The sequence below is a fragment of the Trematomus bernacchii genome, unplaced genomic scaffold, assembly GCF_902827165.1.
Source record: "Trematomus bernacchii unplaced genomic scaffold, fTreBer1.1, whole genome shotgun sequence".
Taxonomy (NCBI): Eukaryota; Metazoa; Chordata; class Actinopteri; order Perciformes; family Nototheniidae; genus Trematomus; species Trematomus bernacchii.
In genome coordinates this window covers 24,931,690-24,950,810 of record NW_022987720.1, presented here as the reverse complement: position 1 = coordinate 24,950,810, position 19,121 = coordinate 24,931,690, and the positions used below count along the sequence as shown (strand labels likewise).

The 19,121-nt window shown below is 41.0% G+C and overlaps 1 protein-coding gene across 1 annotated transcript in view; it reads left to right on the top strand.

The window, feature by feature from the left end:
• The first annotated feature begins 2,695 nt into the window (after positions 1-2,695).
• The window catches only part of LOC117492238 (alpha-1,6-mannosylglycoprotein 6-beta-N-acetylglucosaminyltransferase B), a 74,601-nt gene continuing 58,175 nt past the window's right edge, over positions 2,696-19,121 (top strand). Inside the window, exons 1-2 of the mRNA XM_034142380.1 lie at positions 2,696-3,084; positions 4,527-4,639. Coding sequence (XP_033998271.1) covers positions 3,017-3,084; positions 4,527-4,639 — 181 coding nt within the window. The 5' untranslated portion in view covers positions 2,696-3,016. The remainder of the gene's footprint in view (positions 3,085-4,526; positions 4,640-19,121) is intronic.

Sequence of the window (19,121 nt, the reverse complement as noted above, 5' to 3'; positions counted from 1 at the left end):
CAATGAGCTAAGACATGGTTTTATGGTTTGTCTTCTGGTGGTCTAATATCCAGAAAAACAATAAGCCCAGTGATTTCTCCACCTGATGAGTGCCGTTTCAAGGTTTTTCACAATTCTTTTCATCAACTCTTGCATTTGAATGGCACTGAAGGCAGGTATGTGATTATATGTTATGAAAACACTTTGTAAGCTATTCAGTTTCTTTATGTGAATCTCAGCAAAGAAGACAGTCCTGTGAAGTGCTGCTTAGGATTCAGTCCCTGATTCCCTCCCACATTGGTAGAAAAAAACACTCGCTGCACAAACACTAGCTGCACATACGATTAGATATGACTGGGTTTTATCTCTGCTGCGAAGCTAAGTGCAATTCATTCTCCTCCCATGGTGTAAAACATAAGCCTGCATGTTCCACTTCAGCTTTTCCCCGATGTATATTTCTCCGTTAAACGTGTTTAATATAAAGGAAATGCTTTGAAGTTATTTGTCCTTGGGCGTCTGGCTCTGTGAATCCTCAGTATAGCAGAGGGATTTAAAGCAAACAGTGGGAGGGAGAGAGAGAGTGCAGTGGAAGGAGATACTCAAGGGACACGTAGACAGACAGACACAAATAAAGAGAGACTCAGGCAGAGAGGCAATATAAGACAGCAAGATAACACATATTGTGGATAATGCAGTGGTGATGAGGTCAATGTGCAGCAGGAGAAAGAAAAGTAAGAACAAGAAGAACAATAAAGACTTATAGACAGGAAGAATTACTTAGGACTGTAGAAAGCCATGAAAAAGGGAAAGTAGAAATTGCGGATGAGAGAGATAAGATGAAGTGATATCCTGAAAGGCTGCTGGTGGTGGTGTCCTTGCTTTAACTTTTTCAGGTGGCATTATGAATCTTCCTCTTATCAAAAGGGAGTTAGAGCTCATCCCAGATTCAATGAACACACACACACACACACACACACACACACACACACACACACACACACACACACACACACACACACACACACACACACACACACACACACACTAATTAAATAGAGACTCAACATAAGACAACCTTTTTTAACTTACATGTAGACACTAGCTGAAGTTTTATGTAACCTTGTCCTGTAATGAAGCCCTGCAAGCATTGTCAAGACAAAGTCATATTTACTTTAACTTCTTATGTTTTTATTAATATGTATTTATTTTATGTTGGAAAGGTGCAACTCAAGATTCAAGGCTTTTATTGTCATTCGTGCATAGCTACAGTGTAGTTATGTCGATGAAAATCTTAGGTCAGGCTCCTCCAACTGTGCAACACAATCAAACAGATACAATAGTGCAAGTAAATACAATAAAACAGAATAGACTGTCATGAAATGTAAATTCCCTCACGGATAATTCAAGTATTGTGATTCTGATTTGAAGTGAATGTGATCTGACGAGTGGTGCATTTCCAGACCTCAGCCCATGCAGGCTCATGGTACCAGCAGTCTCTGCAAAAGGCAACATGTGAGGCTCAACATAGAAGGGGTGAAAACAGTTTCCATGACAACAGAGGATGCCGCTGCCGGTTGCTGTCCATTAGGCCGAAACCGGATGTGGCCTTGGACGACCTGTCGATTCCCTCTTTCTATGATAACTGTAAGATGGTACACTTAGTATACTTAGGTCAAGTCACAATGTTTTTTTTGAGATTTTTTTTATCCATATTTCTCACAAGGCCAAGGATAAACTAAAAGAGAACGGTAAATATGTAAAACAGAAACATCTAGGTGACTTTACCAGCATTTCCCTTTGTGATTGTGCTTGAAGATGTCCTTTTAAATGAAGTTAAACTCAGCATTTTATCAGGAAGGCCTTGATGTGTAATTTCTTCCACAGCACAATCCTCAATAGATCATGACAACAGTTTTACTTGAAAGATATCTATCTTGAGCAAATCTGCCAGTTTTTCGGCTCTAACTTTCACTATGTCTTTTTAAAAGCCATAAATAAATATGAAGAAGAAGCCTTTTTTCTAGGAAATGGGACACTATTATCTTTGAGCTGTCAGTGTATTCTGTGCTCAGTCCTCTGGGTGTAGCTGCTGAGCTGCTGGGCCACAGCCGGAGCTATCCTCGGTGCTGAAATGTATGAGATTCTGTACAGTATTACATTTTACAATTTAGTTTTGGAGACAATTGCATATCATTAATGAGACTATATAGTGCTTGGTTTTGCTGGAATAACCTACCACTGTATCACTTCCATTCATCTACTGATAAGAACTTTTTGCATATTGATCAAAGTCCACAAATCTTCCATCCAAAATCTTTTTTTACTCCTCCTTTGTCAATAAAAACTAAAAACAATGAATTCTCATTTCTGTATCACTTATAACGGATTGCTTTCAAGTTTGCAGGATTCTTGCTATTTTTAAATTTGTAATTGGGATCCGCATGCACTTAATGAAAGTCGTTTGGGATAAAAGACTCAGCTAAATGTTATTATCATCGTACACAGCCTTGTTTGCAGGATCATATCAATTTAGTGACTTATACTTGTTCTCTGGTTATTCTATCTGTGGTCTGTTTTCTTAAGGTAAACACAGTAAATACATGTGTTGTTTTCCGGTCGTTAGATGGCGCTACCAGTAAACCAGCTACTCCCATAATGAGAGGAGAATAAGTCAGAGCTCCAGCAGCATCTCAGAGAAGGAACTCAAACACAACAGTCGTGTGGCTCCACTCGGCGCTGCTATCCAACAATGTCCGGGGTACAATCCTAACTGAGTGTCACAGATTATTTCTCCACATTTATTCCGCTCCACAATCTGAAAAGGAGGACTATACCCGAGGCGCTGCTGCAGCAGGACGCACCTGCGGGATTCCTGCTGAAGTTGTTTCACACACACAGCAAAACACACACACACGCAGCTGTCGGGCTGGGAAGTTGCCCGCGCACACCGTCGATCCTCAGGACTGTGGTTTTTTAAAGTTATGTTTTTGAAGCTGGTTGTCACAATGGTAAGGAGCGCTTTGCCCGTGTGTGGAAAATGATTGCAGCCAGCAGCGACCTGTGCATTATGGTGAGGAGATGTCTTCTCACTTTCAAACCATTCAGGTAAGAACAAGTCCTCTTCGATCTGTTACATCTCTATTCACTGACATGGCAAATTATAACAATAAACTACACACCCTTGTACATTTTCTTATTCTGTATCAGTATCATCAGACTACAAAAAGTCACCGTAAATGTAAATAGTGTTTGCCTCCTGGTGTTTTCTACTCTTGCAAGTTCAGAAAATGTGCATTAATTGGAACAACAGGATACCTGCTGTGCCATAATTAACGTTTGCTTACTCAGCTGAAACTACCTGCAGCAGATGTAGAGGAGGGAAAGCAACTGAAGCAGATATAAAGTCATTACAACTTTTGATCAGGAACACAAGCTGAACGGCTCATTAGAAATAAGAAAATTAGGAATCAGTATCAATAGTGTTAGTGATAGATGGTTGTAGTCTTCCAGGTGTGAAGTTCCCTGATGATTGACAGCTTTCTGAGTGCAGTCAGTGGTGTTTCACATTCTGCCTCCAGACCTGATTGAACATGCACCTCACATGCTGTACAGTTCAATGTGTTGTCACTGTAGCATCAAATACTTTCCTCACGGCGTAAATGCTTCCCTGAACATTGAGTTTTTCCATCATTACCTCACATATTGCACAGTAAAATGGCACTATCACTCTCTCCGTCTCTAACGGAGTGACTGCAGCCTCTCTGTTGTCAGTTTTCCCACCTTATACAAATTCCAGCTGTGACTTGAAGAATGGAATTGCAACCATTTGTCCTGCAGTGCCCCTCAATACAAAAGATTGTTTTCCAAACATTTTCCCAGCATGACTCCTGGAGCGTGGCAGAAGAGCCTGTTTTGAGCTAAACGATCCAAAACATTTGTTTTCAGAGCTGGAGGACTCACAACATGTTTGCTGTGTGTTTCCTCTTCCTCCCAAAATGCAACCCATTCGCCTATAATAATGCTTTTATTTTGGATGTCAGCTCACTGAGCACAGTGTGATGCAGAAAACCCATCCATGTAATGGTTCATTTGGGATGACACGGCCAAGCGTGTGCACTGTGCTTCTTTTCTGTGGGTTGATTGGTGCAATATGAACTTTACAAAAAGTGTGTTCAAGCTCCATGAAGCCTGCTGTGATGTTGACTCTCTTCACACATGCTTTTTTTTGTAATTTTATACTTTCTTGTCTCTACTTTGTATCTCCTGAGCTCTAACCCTGTCAAGCTACATGGTCTGTTTTGGTTATAGCCTATACATGTGGTTTAAATATTGTACACCTTCAAGTGAAGATCAACTATGTAGCTTGTCAATTGATGTACAATAGTAGAGACTAAGCTGAACACTAGTAGCTTTGAACGGTTGAACATTTGTAATTGTGGTATCAATATACCAAATGTCTTTTCTACGTGTCTTCAATAAAAAAAAGAATAAAAAAAACCCTGTCATGCTCTTGTGTCGTTTAATCGGTCTCTGTCTATCTGCTGCAGGATCTTTGTGGTGGGGATTGGCTTCTTCAGCCTGTGCTTTCTAATGACCTCTCTCGGGGGCCAGCTCTCGGCCAAGAGACCCGGAGACTCTCCCTTCACGGTGCGGAGCGAAGGTAAGCCAGCACACGTCAGTGCTGCCCCCCCCCCCCCCCCCCTCTGACTCTACAGCGGCTGTGCCCTGCGCCCCGTAATGAACTGGCTGGGAACACGCTGAGAGCCTCGGGGGGCTTCCTTGATTGCTGCCAGGGGGCTGACAGAGCTGCTCACTTTGCTCATTGTGAATGCGTCGGGGGGGGGGTTACATGCCGCCTGGAGAGGCTCCAACTTCTTTCACACCTGCTGTTTCTACCACGCTCACATGGCCTTGCTCTGACTCATTTCTAGTAGGATAACTATAGAAGCTGACCAATTAGTGGAGGGACTTACTGTCTGGCAAATCTTTACATGTTGGCTATTATGACCTTGTATGTATTCATGTAGTGCAGAAATGTAACATGCAGTGGAAGCAGTTCACCAAAGGAATTCATTATTGGCGCAAACTAAGTTATTGCAAACACACAAATCCTATTCTGTTCGTATTTTTGGTGATAAAAAGTTATCTTTCCTTTTGAAAAATCTCATCTGAGAGGCTTCATCCCCTGTTACACCTTCTGTCTTTTTACATTTGCTCATATGATCTTGCTCTGACCCATTTTATCTTATTTTGTGTATAAGAACACCAGTAGCTGACCAATTAATGAAAGCTGAAGTGGGATTTACTTCACCGTCTTGTGAATCTTTAAATGTTGACTATAATGACCTTATGACCTGTATGTATTCATGCTCTGACCCATTTGAATTCATTGTGGGTGGTGGAACTAGTAGCTGACCAATCAGTGGAGGCTGAAGTGGACTCCACGTAACTGTCTATGGAAACGGTTGACCTTATCATTTAGGAAGTAGTTCACCAGTGGAAATTGTCACTGAGGCAAAAATACATCAGTGAATTAGTACTGAGATGTTGAATGTGTAATGATGGGACGGTGGTGCATTAGTTTCTTAGCATTTCCTAGCATTTTATTTATCAAATAATCATGTTTTTAGTTATAAATAGGCTTCTTCCTTTTGACGAATTCAATCTTGCTTCTTTAACACCTACTTTTCTATCGTTTTTGATCTTGTTCTGACCCATTTTAACTCATTTTGGCTAGAAACTGACCAATCAGTGGAGGCTGAAGTGGGAGTTACTTTACTGTGTTGGGAATATGTTGACCTTGTATCTATTCATTTAGTACAGAAATGATCGTGTAGAAGAGTTCACCACAAATCCTCACTGAAGCAAAAAAAACACATTAATGATTCTGCCATTTAAAGGGCCCATGTCATGCTTTTCCGGTTATTACCCGTGCCCTTGTGTGTTATGAAGGTTTTTATGCATGTAAACAGTGTGCAGCGTCACAAACCCTCAAAGTACACCCTGTAGCGAGTAAAACTCTAACACAGAAAATACCTCCCCAAAACGCCTCGTTGGAGATACGTCATTGTCCATTTGATTCTTCCATTTCGTTCCGGGTACGGTCATGCCGTACCCGGAACGAAATAGACCAATCCGTGGAGCCGTTACGTTACGTCCGCGGAGCCGTTACGTTAAGCACCCGCTGATTGGTCCAAATTGACCAATCCACGGACTTCCTCACACACACATCTGTGTGCAGGGAGCAGGCAGCTCAGCTGATTTCTCCTCCCTGGCTGCAGGCTGATAACAGACAGTTGGGAAATTCTCTCTGCAGACCCATTCTCACAGCGTTTATCAACCTTTTTCTTACTCAATATCAAGCCACACTTATTGTTTTTACTTCGGATGTGACTTTGTGTGTGCTCAGGATGAGTTTGGCTGTGTTTGGCTGTGTATCGCTAACAAGGAAACAACACCTCCACGGAGCTCAGCGCGATTCACAACGTCCTGACCAATCAGAGCACACTGTGCTCACAGGGAGGGTGGGGGCTGGAGCTTTTGGAGCTACAACGAGCCGTTAAAGGCAGAGAGTGAAATTCAGTGAATAGTTTACAGAGATGCTGTATGAGAAACCAATGTGAGTTTGGAAAATTGCACAATATAAATCTATTCTAGTAGACCTCAACAATGGAATTATGATCAGTGGAAATGGCCATGACATGGGCCCTTTAAAAGTACATTACTAATACTTATTAAAAGTATAAGAAATGTTTATAAGACAGTCAATCAGTTCATGTGACGGGAAAGGGGTGCATTTGTTACTCAGCATTTTTCAGCATTTGTGTGTCATGTGGTCAAGTTTTTGGTTCAAAATAAGTTCTTCTTCCCTTTGACCAATCTCATCTGAAACGGACACTCAAATGTGGCCAGCAATACTGACCATGCCTGTGCAGAGATCAAACAAATCAAAGCCACACCAGAAAAGAAAAAAACTCAAACAATTTCAGAGACAGCCTCCCTGACAGAACCGTGTTATCTTTCTCAGCACGTCCTCTGTGTTTGCGCTCTGTGCCTCTGAATATCAACCATGACAGCGCTCGCCGTTTGGGAGAGTCACTGTTGGCTTGTGGACTTTTGTCTCTCACCTTTTTATCGCCGCGTGGCACAATGTGGACTCTGCGTGTCATCCTCTGTGACGGATACCAGCTGGCACCGGAAGAAGCTATGCAAATTAGGCGACAGCAATCATTTCATCCCTCTTGAATAATGCAGTCCATCTTTGAGCCAATCAGTGAACAGCATGTGGCCCTGTGGTTGTTTGTTGTGCGAGATATCTTTGACTGACTTGAATGATTTTGCTCGGTTGGTAAAATATCATCTCACAGTGGGAGCGCCTCTCCGTGTATTTCTGGAAGTGTAATGCAGTGGGATGCTGTGACGAGGTGCATCAGGTGTCATCATGGGAGACAATTTCAAGGCTCTCACCCATGTATGAAATAGTATATGTAGAGCTGCTTCCAGAGAGATAAAGAGAGGGGGGTGAGAGGGGGGGGGGGGGGGGGGGGTGAGACAGTAGAGCTGTCTGATTAATTAACCACTCACAGGCTGCAGTCAAGGAAAGGCATTCGGCCTCCAGCTCATTAAACACTGCCGCCGCTAACCAGGGAGAGTCAAGCTATGTACATTCTCACCCTCACCCTCTGTGTCTGTGTGTGTGTGTGTGTGTGTGTTTGTGTACACGTTTTAGGAATGAGGATTAGGAGCACGGGGAGTTGGCGTAACGAAAGAGCTGAGATGAATTGTTCAGTGGAGCTGGGACTTAATAATTCCCAATGTACACACCCATGAAGCCTCTGCTGTATAGAGCTATACATGCACACATTCTGTATACATGCTCTAAGGCTGCATCATTTCGGAAAAATAACTAATTGATAATATTTTTACTGGAATTGCAAATGCCATACAGTAGTATTCATGATATTGGAGGGAATGACCTTTTATGCATTTTTATCCTCATTATCATTGAACATATAATAAATTAATCATTGTATGATTCGTAAAGTCTTCAGAGTACGATTTGTAGCCCGGCATATCTGCAGCTTCACAATTATTTATTCAGACTGATATTTAAAAATATATTTCCTTTATCAAATTTCCCACCTACTGCCAAGTTGATATTGCGCGAGACAAAATTGGGAGTTTATTCAATTAGGATGAATTGTGCAGCCCAAACCTGCAGCAACATGTGCAGGACATCTTAAAAGCTCATAAAAGCAGAGCAGGAACATACACATTGTTTTGAATATCAAAGGGTGAACAACATGGCCAGGCTACGCTTTGAGAACCCAAGCTCTGTTTGTTGCTCGTCTTGTAAATGGCAAATGTAGCTGGAAGACAAAAAAGGTGTGAAGGAAAATGTGTAATTATTTTCTTGCCACCTTAAGGTCTCTCTCTCTTCTCTCTGCCTTCTTATACACCTTTATTTTTAAACTTCTCTCAGGCTCAGTCTCTTTTACCTGTTTTTTTTTTTTTTGTGTGCAAAAACTCTTACCTAAGATGCACAAAGACTCTTGCTTTATCACAATCAACAACAAGATAGTTTCACACTCCAGAGCTAGAGACCCAAAATAGTTGCATTTGGATACCCTGTAATATATATCCCGTTTTAAAATGCATGTATTACTTTCTTTTGAAGGTATGGGAAGCTAATGATGTGGAGAGAAAGTAAGAGAGGGGACAGAGGGAATGGATTTCTTCAAGAGTGGGTAGCATGAAAGTCGGAAGCGTTTGATCCTAGATATCTTAAAGGCTCCAGAGGTCTACTGTAGCTTTCTAATAAGCTCTTTGAAGACCACCTTCATAGTGTCGCCTTTCAGAAGAGGGGCTTATTGCAGCTGTGCCACAAAGAGAGAAATAGCCCTATAGGGCACTTTCAGGTGTTCCCAGGTCACAACAACACTAAGAGCTCCGATGTAAGTTCATTCTTTATTCCTATACCTGTAAGCTCCATTACGTGAGCTTTTTTTAGCTGCAAGAATGTGTTTTGCTGCAGGCAGACAGAGTGTTGCGTCTCTGAGCAAAGCAGATGTTTTCTTCTGTCTTCAACCAGCCCCCTGTATCCCCTTTCCACTGTGGAAGTGGTTTTTCTGTTGGTCAACAGGATTACGGAGAAACTTTTGGTTTTCGGTTCTGAATTCAACATTCTTTTTTTCTGATATGTCATTCTTTTTTTAAATCTTTTGATAAACTATTATACGTCATATTTTGCATATTTTCGCCATAATTTTGTTCTGATATTTTCGACATACTTTACTATTTTGTTAGTTAATTGACTTGTACCAACCATTTTGTATTTATTTTCATTAATTAATTTCATATTAACGATTTTCAAAAAACGACACAATATTTTTTTTTTTTGTGCAAATTTTCGACATTCTTTTTTTCAATTTTGTGTGTGTTTGTGTGTGTATATGTTATTGTTTGTGTGTGTGTGTGTGTAGGTGTGTGAGAGTGTGTGTGTGGGAGTTTGTGTGTGTGAGTGTGTGTATGTGTGTGTGTGTAGTTGTGTGTGTCTGTGTGTAGGGGTGTATATGTGTGTATGGTCTGGAAAAACTGATTCCCATATAGGGAAATGTAGTGAGAAAATCAGTTCAACCATTGCAACATCAGGTTAATGTTACGGATTGGTTAGTGACGATGGCGATTCAGTGCTGCGCTGCAGGGATCACGTTTATCGCTGCTTAATTATCATAGTTTTTGTAACACCCCTTCAAGTCAGATACAAATCTTGTTCGAACCAAAGCAACACAAAGAAAACAGTTCTTCTTTGTGTTCCCACACCACAAACTAGCACATAAACAAAGTAAATCAGAAGTAAAGTTACTTCTTGGGTGCAGTAGTGCAACTCTGCAGGATTAAATGTAAAGAAAAACACGTCTTTTCCACAAAGTTTGTATCCATCAGCGAGTCACGTAGCAGAGCATCAGGTGTGGAATGAGCGCCGTGTTCAGGATCCTCTTCACTGAGATCCTTTCAAAGACCCTGACAGAAGTTTTTTTTGTATTTCACGGCTCAGCAGTCCTCGATATGTGATGCATGAAAATGAATCTTTCCTGACATCGCTCTTGTAGGGTGTGGCGTTTTGCAGGTCTATCGAACCTCTGTACTTTGTTAGAATGAGAAATGGGATAAATAATCTGCTTGAAATGGAAGCGCCTTCCCGCAGCGTGTGTAGATAATAGGAATGAAACTGACCTTTGCTACTGATGCAACTTTACCGCTAGTTAAGACAAACTGCCAATGCATGAGACTGCCTGGCTTTGTGTTTGACAAAAAGGGGTTTGAATTAAAGATGAGTGCTCATTGTGAACTCTTTCACAAGCCGCTGTCACTCAGTGGAAAGAGCAGTGATTTTCTCTTGGAGTGTGAGGCAGTTACAACAATAGGGGTTGTAGTGATTGTTGTTTTCGCCAAGAAAGGCAGTTACCAGATTGTTTACGGCTTTGTAACATTCAGCTTCTTTTATTTCGAGCCACATTTGACAGGTATTTAGGCTGAAACTGATCTACAACATTGTACTTTTTTTGTTGCTCGTGTTTGACATTTATAGATGCATTTTAGAAATGATTCTAATATATGATGTTTGGTGTCACATCTGCTGCTTGCTAATTAGTCTTTTGTCAAATAACAGTTGGAGTTGATTTAATTGTGTGTGTAGAAGTGTTGGTGTAGACCCCGGTTGATTCAATTATCTCCTGGGGAAGCAGCCGGATGTAATACAGTTTTGATACTTTCTGTAAATTAGCTGCTGCAACGTTATTGCCTTTTATCTTTCTGTGGCCATGATGTGTGTTCATGCATGTGGGGGTGCAGTACAGGCAGACTCATTTTCACAGTAATTAATATACAGGCAACGGCAAATAATTCACAATGTTCTAACCCCTAGTGCTCTGTTGTTGTATAACATTAGCTTTTATGTGCTCTAGGGCTGCACAGTTAATTAAAATGTTATTGAAATCGTAATTTGGATTTGTGAGATGTCCATACCGCAAACAAAAGTGCAAAATGTGAAAGAAATCATGGATTGTGGTGCTGAGCATTCTTTACAGAGATAACATAAGATGAGCTTTTATTAATCCTCAAATGGAAATTCAGTTTTCCACTCTGTTATTGTTTACACACACACACACACACACACACACACACACACACACACACACACACACACACACACACACACACACACACACACACACACACACACACACACACACACACACACACACACACACACACACACACACACACACACACACACACACGCCTTGCTCAAGGACACCTCGGCAGTACCCAGGAGGTGAGCTGGCTCCTCTCCAGCTACCAGTCTGTATGTGTTGGTCCGATCAGGGCTTGAACCAGCGACCCTTCAGTTCCCAAGCCAGAAGAAAAGGGTCATTTTTTTTTCAAAGATTTTATTTTGATTTTTTAAGCTTGTACTGCCGGGATAATGACCATGATCATGACTTTAACCATGATAATTGCTATATATATTTTGTAATGATAATGCGAATAACGTTTAAAAAATGAAGTGAATCATATTACAATTGCAATATCAGCAAGCTATTAGCAATTTTTTAAAACTTGGTGTTACTGCTTTGTTTTATTGCTATCTTACTATATTTGTATTACAGTGTTCTTAATATAGTTTGCTATCTGTGTACTTTTTAACATTTTTTACATGTTTGTTTTATATTTGATGTATGCACCATGACATCAAGTCAAATTCCTCGTACGTGTGAAACTACCTGGCAATAAAGCCGTTTCTGATTCTGATTCTGTGCACATTTCAGCTTATTTTGGAGCACATGTGTTGTTGCCAGCTGCAAACTGGGTCAGGAAGTTCACTTTCAGCCTCGGTTAAGGTAGCATTTCATATTCTTGTTGCTTATTTTGCATTCATGCATGAATTGCTGAAAACAGGAAATATGTTTATGCAAATCATCATCATATTTTTATGGTTCTGCCAAATCTGAGCAGTGAGAGCATTAAAGAGAATACAATTGAACTCCCGTCCTGGAAAATGTTTGTGACACTTCTGTGTGTTTCTGGGTGAAATGAGGAGAGGCTGTCTTTTTTTAATATTAGCAAACCCTGAGCTCTGTGTCTGAGTCAGCCTTTCATCACTTTGGCCAGGTGGGCTTGTTTCAAAGTGAAATTGTAAAGCTGTGGAAAATCTATAAACATAAGGCTGCAGTTTAATTAAAAGCAGCACCATGCTTTTAACTAAACCTGTAAGTATAGTGTGCATAAAAGGTGAGATGCTAAGGAAGAGACAGATTAAGGTATCATTAAAGCTGCAGAGAACCACGTTTTTTTTTTAAAAAGTGCAACTACTTTAGTTTCCACTTTTCCCAGCTGTCAGGTGCGATAAGGCTGGAGGATACAGCGAGTGACAGAGATGTTCTACTCTAATAGCGTCTGGATCTGACAGCTCCTGACATGCAAAAAAGGAGCGGGGAACTCTATCTCAATCAGCCTTTTCTGTAATGAATATGGGAATTAGGAGTGAGAGGACATGTGTGACAGTGAGTGCAAAGCAGAGAGAATACATACATTTATCCTGGTGGGATGGAGGAGTCTGACCCCCGACGACCCTCGCTGTAAAACTAGCCAGCTACTGTAGCACGCATTTTAGAGATGACAGGATTTTTTTATTTGGCTCTCAATAAATAAATCCACAGGGAGGAGAAACGTATGAATAAATGTATAGACACTGTCCATCTTTCTGAGCTCATCGTAAAATAAAATGTTATTTGAGATGTTGTATAGTTTTACTGGATAGTGTATAATATTGCCTCGGATACAAAATAATTCAATTATAGAAAACAAAAAGGCACCTCGACATGATATACAATTTTACTAGATCTTTTTTTGATACTATCAAAGTTGGTCCTTTCACCTTTTTGCAAAGAAGGTGATACTTGTCGCGAGAACTACATTGCTTTTTCTTGCCACTATTCATTTGTACATTTGGCAGTTTTGCATCCATGTGTATGCTTAGGTGTATATGTTGTGTGTCGCTGCCAGGCAAATGCAAAGTTATTCATAGTGAGTAGGTATTCAGGTGTTTTTCTGAACAAATTAAATAATGTTATCCACCTTCCACTTAAAGGGGACCTATCATGCAAAATGCACTTTTGTACGTCTTTTATACATGAATATGTGTCCCCGGTGTTCCAGGGAACTCACCAAGTGTCAGAAAACACAACCCTCTCTATTTTCCTCCACCCAAATCTCTAAAAAAGGGGCTGCAACGGATCTGATAAAAACTGATCCAGATTTGAACACTGTCCTGACGTCAGGACAGTGGCGCTACGGCTATTGGGCCAACTCCACCAATCAGGAGGAGACAGCCACGGCCATTGCCGTTCGAAAGCGCTGGAGACGCTGTAGTACATATGCCAGGCCTGTAGATGGTGCTGTTCTCACAGAATCTGCCCCTGCACAAACAGGGCTAAAAAATGTCAAATTGAGCAAAATGAGGCATGGCTAAAATGCATGATCTGTTTGGTATTTTGAAGAAAAAAAAGTATAAATACGCCTTATATAGGTATGGTCCTACACTATATTATTCAAATATAGCATGATAGGTCCACTTTAAGTTATAAGACATACTTTGTGCAGATAACACACAACATCTGAATATGTGAGTTGCCGGTAGAGATACCCAGTGTTGTGAAAGTCTCCTTCTGAGATAATGATTAACAATCGTCAAACTGCACGAGTGCCATGGTTAGAGATGTCCCGATCCGATCACGTGATCGGGGATCGGAGCCGATCACGTGATTTTCAAAAGATCGGAATCGGGAAAAAAAAATCGGGGATCGGAATTTTTTTTTTTTTATAATTTTTTTTTCTTAATTTATTTAATGTTACAAAACAACAATGACCATGTTCACGTCTTAAAGTCATCCTGAGGCCTTAGTTTTGGTTTAAAATTACACAACATCATGTATGTGTTGCTTTTTTTGGGCTTGTTTTCATAGACCTGGTTGCTTATTTCTCTCAAATCTGGCAACAGAGTGGGCGCAGTGTCTAATAGTAGCAGTAAGCTAACAAGAGGCTACGTTCAGCTGGTGACTCGGGACAGAGAAAATGTCAGGAGTTTGGAAGTATTATAAAATTGAAAGCGAAGGCAGTGTAACAGCCAGATGCAATGTTTGCAAGGCGGAGGTTCCGCGTGGTGGAAAGAACAGAGCTACGTTCAACACGACCAATCTAATACGCCACCTGAGAAACAAACACCAACAACAACACAACGAGTACACAGCGGCCATTCGGGTAACGGCACTGAAACAACCGACACTTTCAGAGACTTTTAAAAGGAAAAAGAAACTGCCCCAGAACAGTGAAAAGGCCAAAAACATAACAGCCAAGATAGCTGAATTCATCGCGTTGGATGACCAGCCATTATCTGTGGTGGAGAACGTGGGGTTTAAGGGACAACTTGAATGCTTTTCTCCTTTTTTTTCTCTTAATGCATTGCATAAAGATCGGATCGGGAAAAATCGGTATCGGCAGATTGTCAAAATCAAATGATCGGAATCGGATCGGGAGCAAAAAATGGTGATCGGGACATCCCTAGCCATGGTGGAGAGATGCACTGCCATTTTTTTAATTATTGTGATTTTGTGTGTGGCTGCTCTCTTTAAATCAATCGTGTTGCTATTGAAACATCCAAATCATAGCCTCCATGTGAAGGACTTACCGAATGTGATGAAAGAAATTAAGTCTGTTGTGTTGTTGTTTAGGAGTCTGTGAATACATTTTTAAGAGTTCAAATCCGCCAGAAGCTAGATGGACAGACGGATAGCAAGCACCCTGACCTGTCACTGTTTGCCTCTTGTATGCAAGCAGATGTTCTCTAGGGAACCTTTGAAGCTTAACAAACCACTCATCTGTCAGTCATGTAAAATGCTTTAGCTGCAGTGGCTCAGTAAAACAGAGTGATGCCTTAAAAGCGTGATCAGCAGACAGAACAGGTTGGAATTCAGGATAACAAGGTAAAAAGGCTGACATATGTCACATTATGCTGAGAAAGATTGAACCTTTTCACTACCTGACCAAATTCCTTCTCGTTTTTTTTGTGTCTCTGGTAAGGAGAGTGTGTAGCGATCGGATTTGAGTAAGAACTACCCTTCTCTTGCATTAGGTCATACCCTAGTGTGTGTGTGTGTGTGTGTGTGTGTGTGTGTGTGTGTGTGTGTGTGTGTGTGTGTGTGTGTGGGTAGTGTGTGTGTGTGTGTGTGTGGTGTGTGTGTGTGTGTGTGTGTGTGTGTGTGGTCTTGTGTGTGTGTGTGTGTGTGTGTGTGTGTGTGTGTGTGGAGATGTTTTCCATCTGCAGGATGAACATAATACATTCATTTTTCATCATGGGTGTCTCACTGTTGAATAAATCACTAAAAAATCTATGCAAATGGTGATCATTAATTGTATGTGTTCAGAGGCCTAGTGTGGAGGATAACATAAGGTCTTGAGGCAATTGGATGAAAAACACAATATTTATGATCAAAAACAAAGTCACTCGGTCACTTTTGACCCGAAATGCAAGAGAAGGTTTAACATACTCAACTTGCAGTACTCAGCCAGCCATTTTCCACTCATTCCTTCCAGTTGGCTAAAGTTACTCTCTGCTTTGCTTTCCCAGCTATTTGGACCTGAACCTGAAGCCTGATCTGTTCCTGTTTTCCCTTGTTACCTGTTTCTGGACTTTGGACAGTTCTTGACCTGCTTACCAGAGTGCTCTCAGAATTGTCTCACCTGCTAGAACTGGCTTCTAGGTTTAGACTCTAGCCTGCTTCATGATTCCTCTACCTGTCTGCCTGTACGCCTATATACCTTCACTGTGTCAATACATCTAAACTCTTCTTTTCAGTTTGGACTTTCCGCTTTTGGATCCTGACATTGACTCTACCAACATTTAGGAGCAGGTGTGATGGTGTGGGGATCAGATTATAGGGAATATCAGGGTCTGAAAAAACAAATAAAAGGGGTAAAAGGCTGTGGCCATGACTTCGCAAAAACAACCTAAAAGTAGTAAAGGGAAATGGCTGATGTGAGGTTGAAGCACTGCATTGGGATAAGTGTTAAATAAGAGGTACAATTGTGAATGAGGGTCATTATATCTCGCTTACAGCCGTTTTCATAATTAATTTACACACTTGATTCTGGTCAGTGATCTTCTGTTATGATTTTAGCAGCCTGTTAAAGTGTGTTTCTGTGTGACAATGCATGTATCCAGTGAGTCTCTTAAAGGGCAGTTGTTTATTGGTTGTCCAGTACACACAGCAGGCTACAGTACAAATGGCTATCTAATTGGAATTTGTTCATAGTATTGATTGTGCTGTGGCACTTCCGAAATTGAGTCGTTAACGGAGATTAGCTGCTGCTAAATCGACCCTTTATTAACCAGCCGATGAGGAATGACACAGAGGAGGCTGTACATTAGCACATAGATACCATCAGGTCCCGCTGCACCACTGTCTGCCATCCGCACTGTGCATCGGGGAAACCACATTAGCCAATGTTCCCCAAGAGGCAGCACAAAGCCAGAGTGAAAAGCCGTCTGATGAACAGTTGATTGCAAACATATATAAGGCTCGGTTGTATAAACAAACTGTAGGAAGGGAGCTGGGTCTCCGTAATGGGGATTTACGAGTGCAATGTTAGCAAGAAGCATTACTGAGAAGAAAGTCTTCCCACACTTTAACCCAGAGGCTTTAGATTTAGTACAGCATGAACACCGGAGCAGATATAAGATCCTCTGAGTTTAGCAAAAGTCAGTGTCCACAGAAATAGATGTAGAGTATAATGGGAAAATAACAGTTTGGGCGCCACAACTTTGGTCATACTGTTACATGCAACAGGTGTCAGAAAAGTTATAGGCAGTATTTACCAGGCTTTGACTGGGAAAGGTCTTTCAAGTCCGACTAATTTACATCTCTCCGGTCATCATATCCAGTGAAAATAATTGTTGATATTGTTCGGAGACTGTTTGTTTGTTTGTAGCCTTTATTTAACCAGGTGAAAATCTCTCCTTTTCAAGGGAGACCTGCAGCACATGGTTACACATAAAAACAACAGAAAACAAAAAGGACATCATACAACATAATTACACGGGTATAAATTAGCAACCTATTCACAATGACAGATATCTAATAACATTTCATCCAGCCGCGTTTTAAAATGATGCAAGGGAACCAAAATGCTCAAGAGATGATCTGAAATAGCCCAACATTGCTTTAAGGGGCCCCATTATGCAAATGTTCTGGTTTCATATTTGTATTTGGTGCCTCTACTGTGACAGGTTTACAAGCTTTAATGTTCAAAAATGTCTTTATTTTTCTCATACTGCACCTCACCCTCTGTCTGAAACAAGAGACAAGTCTGCTCTGATTGATTAGCCGGCTCTGTTGTGGTTGGTCAACCACTTACGGATGTCCCGCCCCTTAGCCAATAGAAGCCTAACATAGTGATGTCTATCCCTGTCTATGTTAGGGAACTAACAAAGGAGTCCAATGGAGGCGTTTCAGGCGTGTTTGACTGAGATCAAAATCAAAGTTGAGTTGGAAGAGGGGCGTGGGTCTGAGCATAGGGCATCTTTTAACCCCTGCTTGATGCCACTGGCCTGATTTGGCATTGCAGGTATGAAGTTTAAAAAGAAATGCTTAATTTAAAGATGATTGTGTCGTAGGGAGATAGGAAGTGGGGAAGCAACCATTCCCCCACTTTAAACCCCAGGCCCAATTTAACACAGTATCCGTAACACGGTTTCTAGTAGTACCCTGCAGTGCTTTACTCCTTCCTAAATCTCATCTCTTTTCCTATCCTGTGTCATTCTTTTTTTAAATGCATTGTTTTACGGCTGCTCTAAAGCCTTGAATCTGAATGGGAATAATTTAGTATCTCTCTGTCTGTGGATGGAAAAAAAGTTGCCTAAGTGCTGAATTATTCAAAGCCAGACGTCTTAAAGCCGTTTTAAATGAAGATATTCTAGAAATGACTTTACCAGGGCTAAACAATAGAAAAGAATATGTAGGTTTACAGGCAATAAAGGGAAGAGATTTAGGATGCTGCATGTTTCTGATGCCGAGCATTTCTCTTCCTTTTTTCAGACCTCCACAACACACATACACCTACACGTATGAATTTATACAGTATCTACACACATGCGCACATACCAATAGTAGTGGGTGGTTCTTATTTTATTTACTGGTGATGTAATACAATTTCTTTTCAGAGAAAGGTGACTCTTGCTTGGGAAGTGATAAATGAACCCTGACAGGAGAAGTGAGTCTGCACACATTGCAGTTTCTAAAGCCTAATGCAATTGATGAAGGAACACAGAGGGGTGAGGCTCTGTTTTCTACTCACAGTCTCCAAGAACAACCTCAGGCTGTTAATGGTTTTTAGTATTTTTTCATCAAACCACAAATAATTCACTCCCAAGTCCCAAATGTGGCATTATTCGTCATGATTGTTGGATTTATTTGAATCAAAAACAACTCTTTGCTGCTGAGAATAGTGTTTTCTTAGGCGCACATGGAACCACGTGTTATTTTGAGCTGTTGCAATAATTACGTTTGGATTGAGCGCGGAGCTTAATGGGATCAGAGAAACAACACGGGGTCGGGACCTCGACTCGCGAGCGATGCAGTCTGGAGACCTGCGTTGACCTCATTGTCTGTAGCTGCAGGCTCATTAATTGACTAGGTGTTCGCTAAACGCCATCGTCCTGGTTTACCTTCTGTCAGGTCGTTAATAATTTGAGTCGAGAAGGAAGACAAAACCAATACTGTCAGACTAATTTGCCCTTTCCTGTGTTTTGCTGGAAAGCTGGCTCCTGGCGAGCTGCTGTTTTACTAACGAAGGACAACAAAAAAATAGAAACAAGACCGAAGCTTGTTTAGAGTAAACCTTGAAATGGAAATTAAAATAAATGAATTTCAAAATATTACCATGAGGGATCTGTGCTACATTGGTGATTCAAAATCCTGACACGCTTAAAAAAACACAATCTATTTGAAATAAAGCAGTTTGTTTGGTTCCTGTGACCTTGTTTTCTACGTAACACAAAATATTGTTATATAAAATGTTATCTG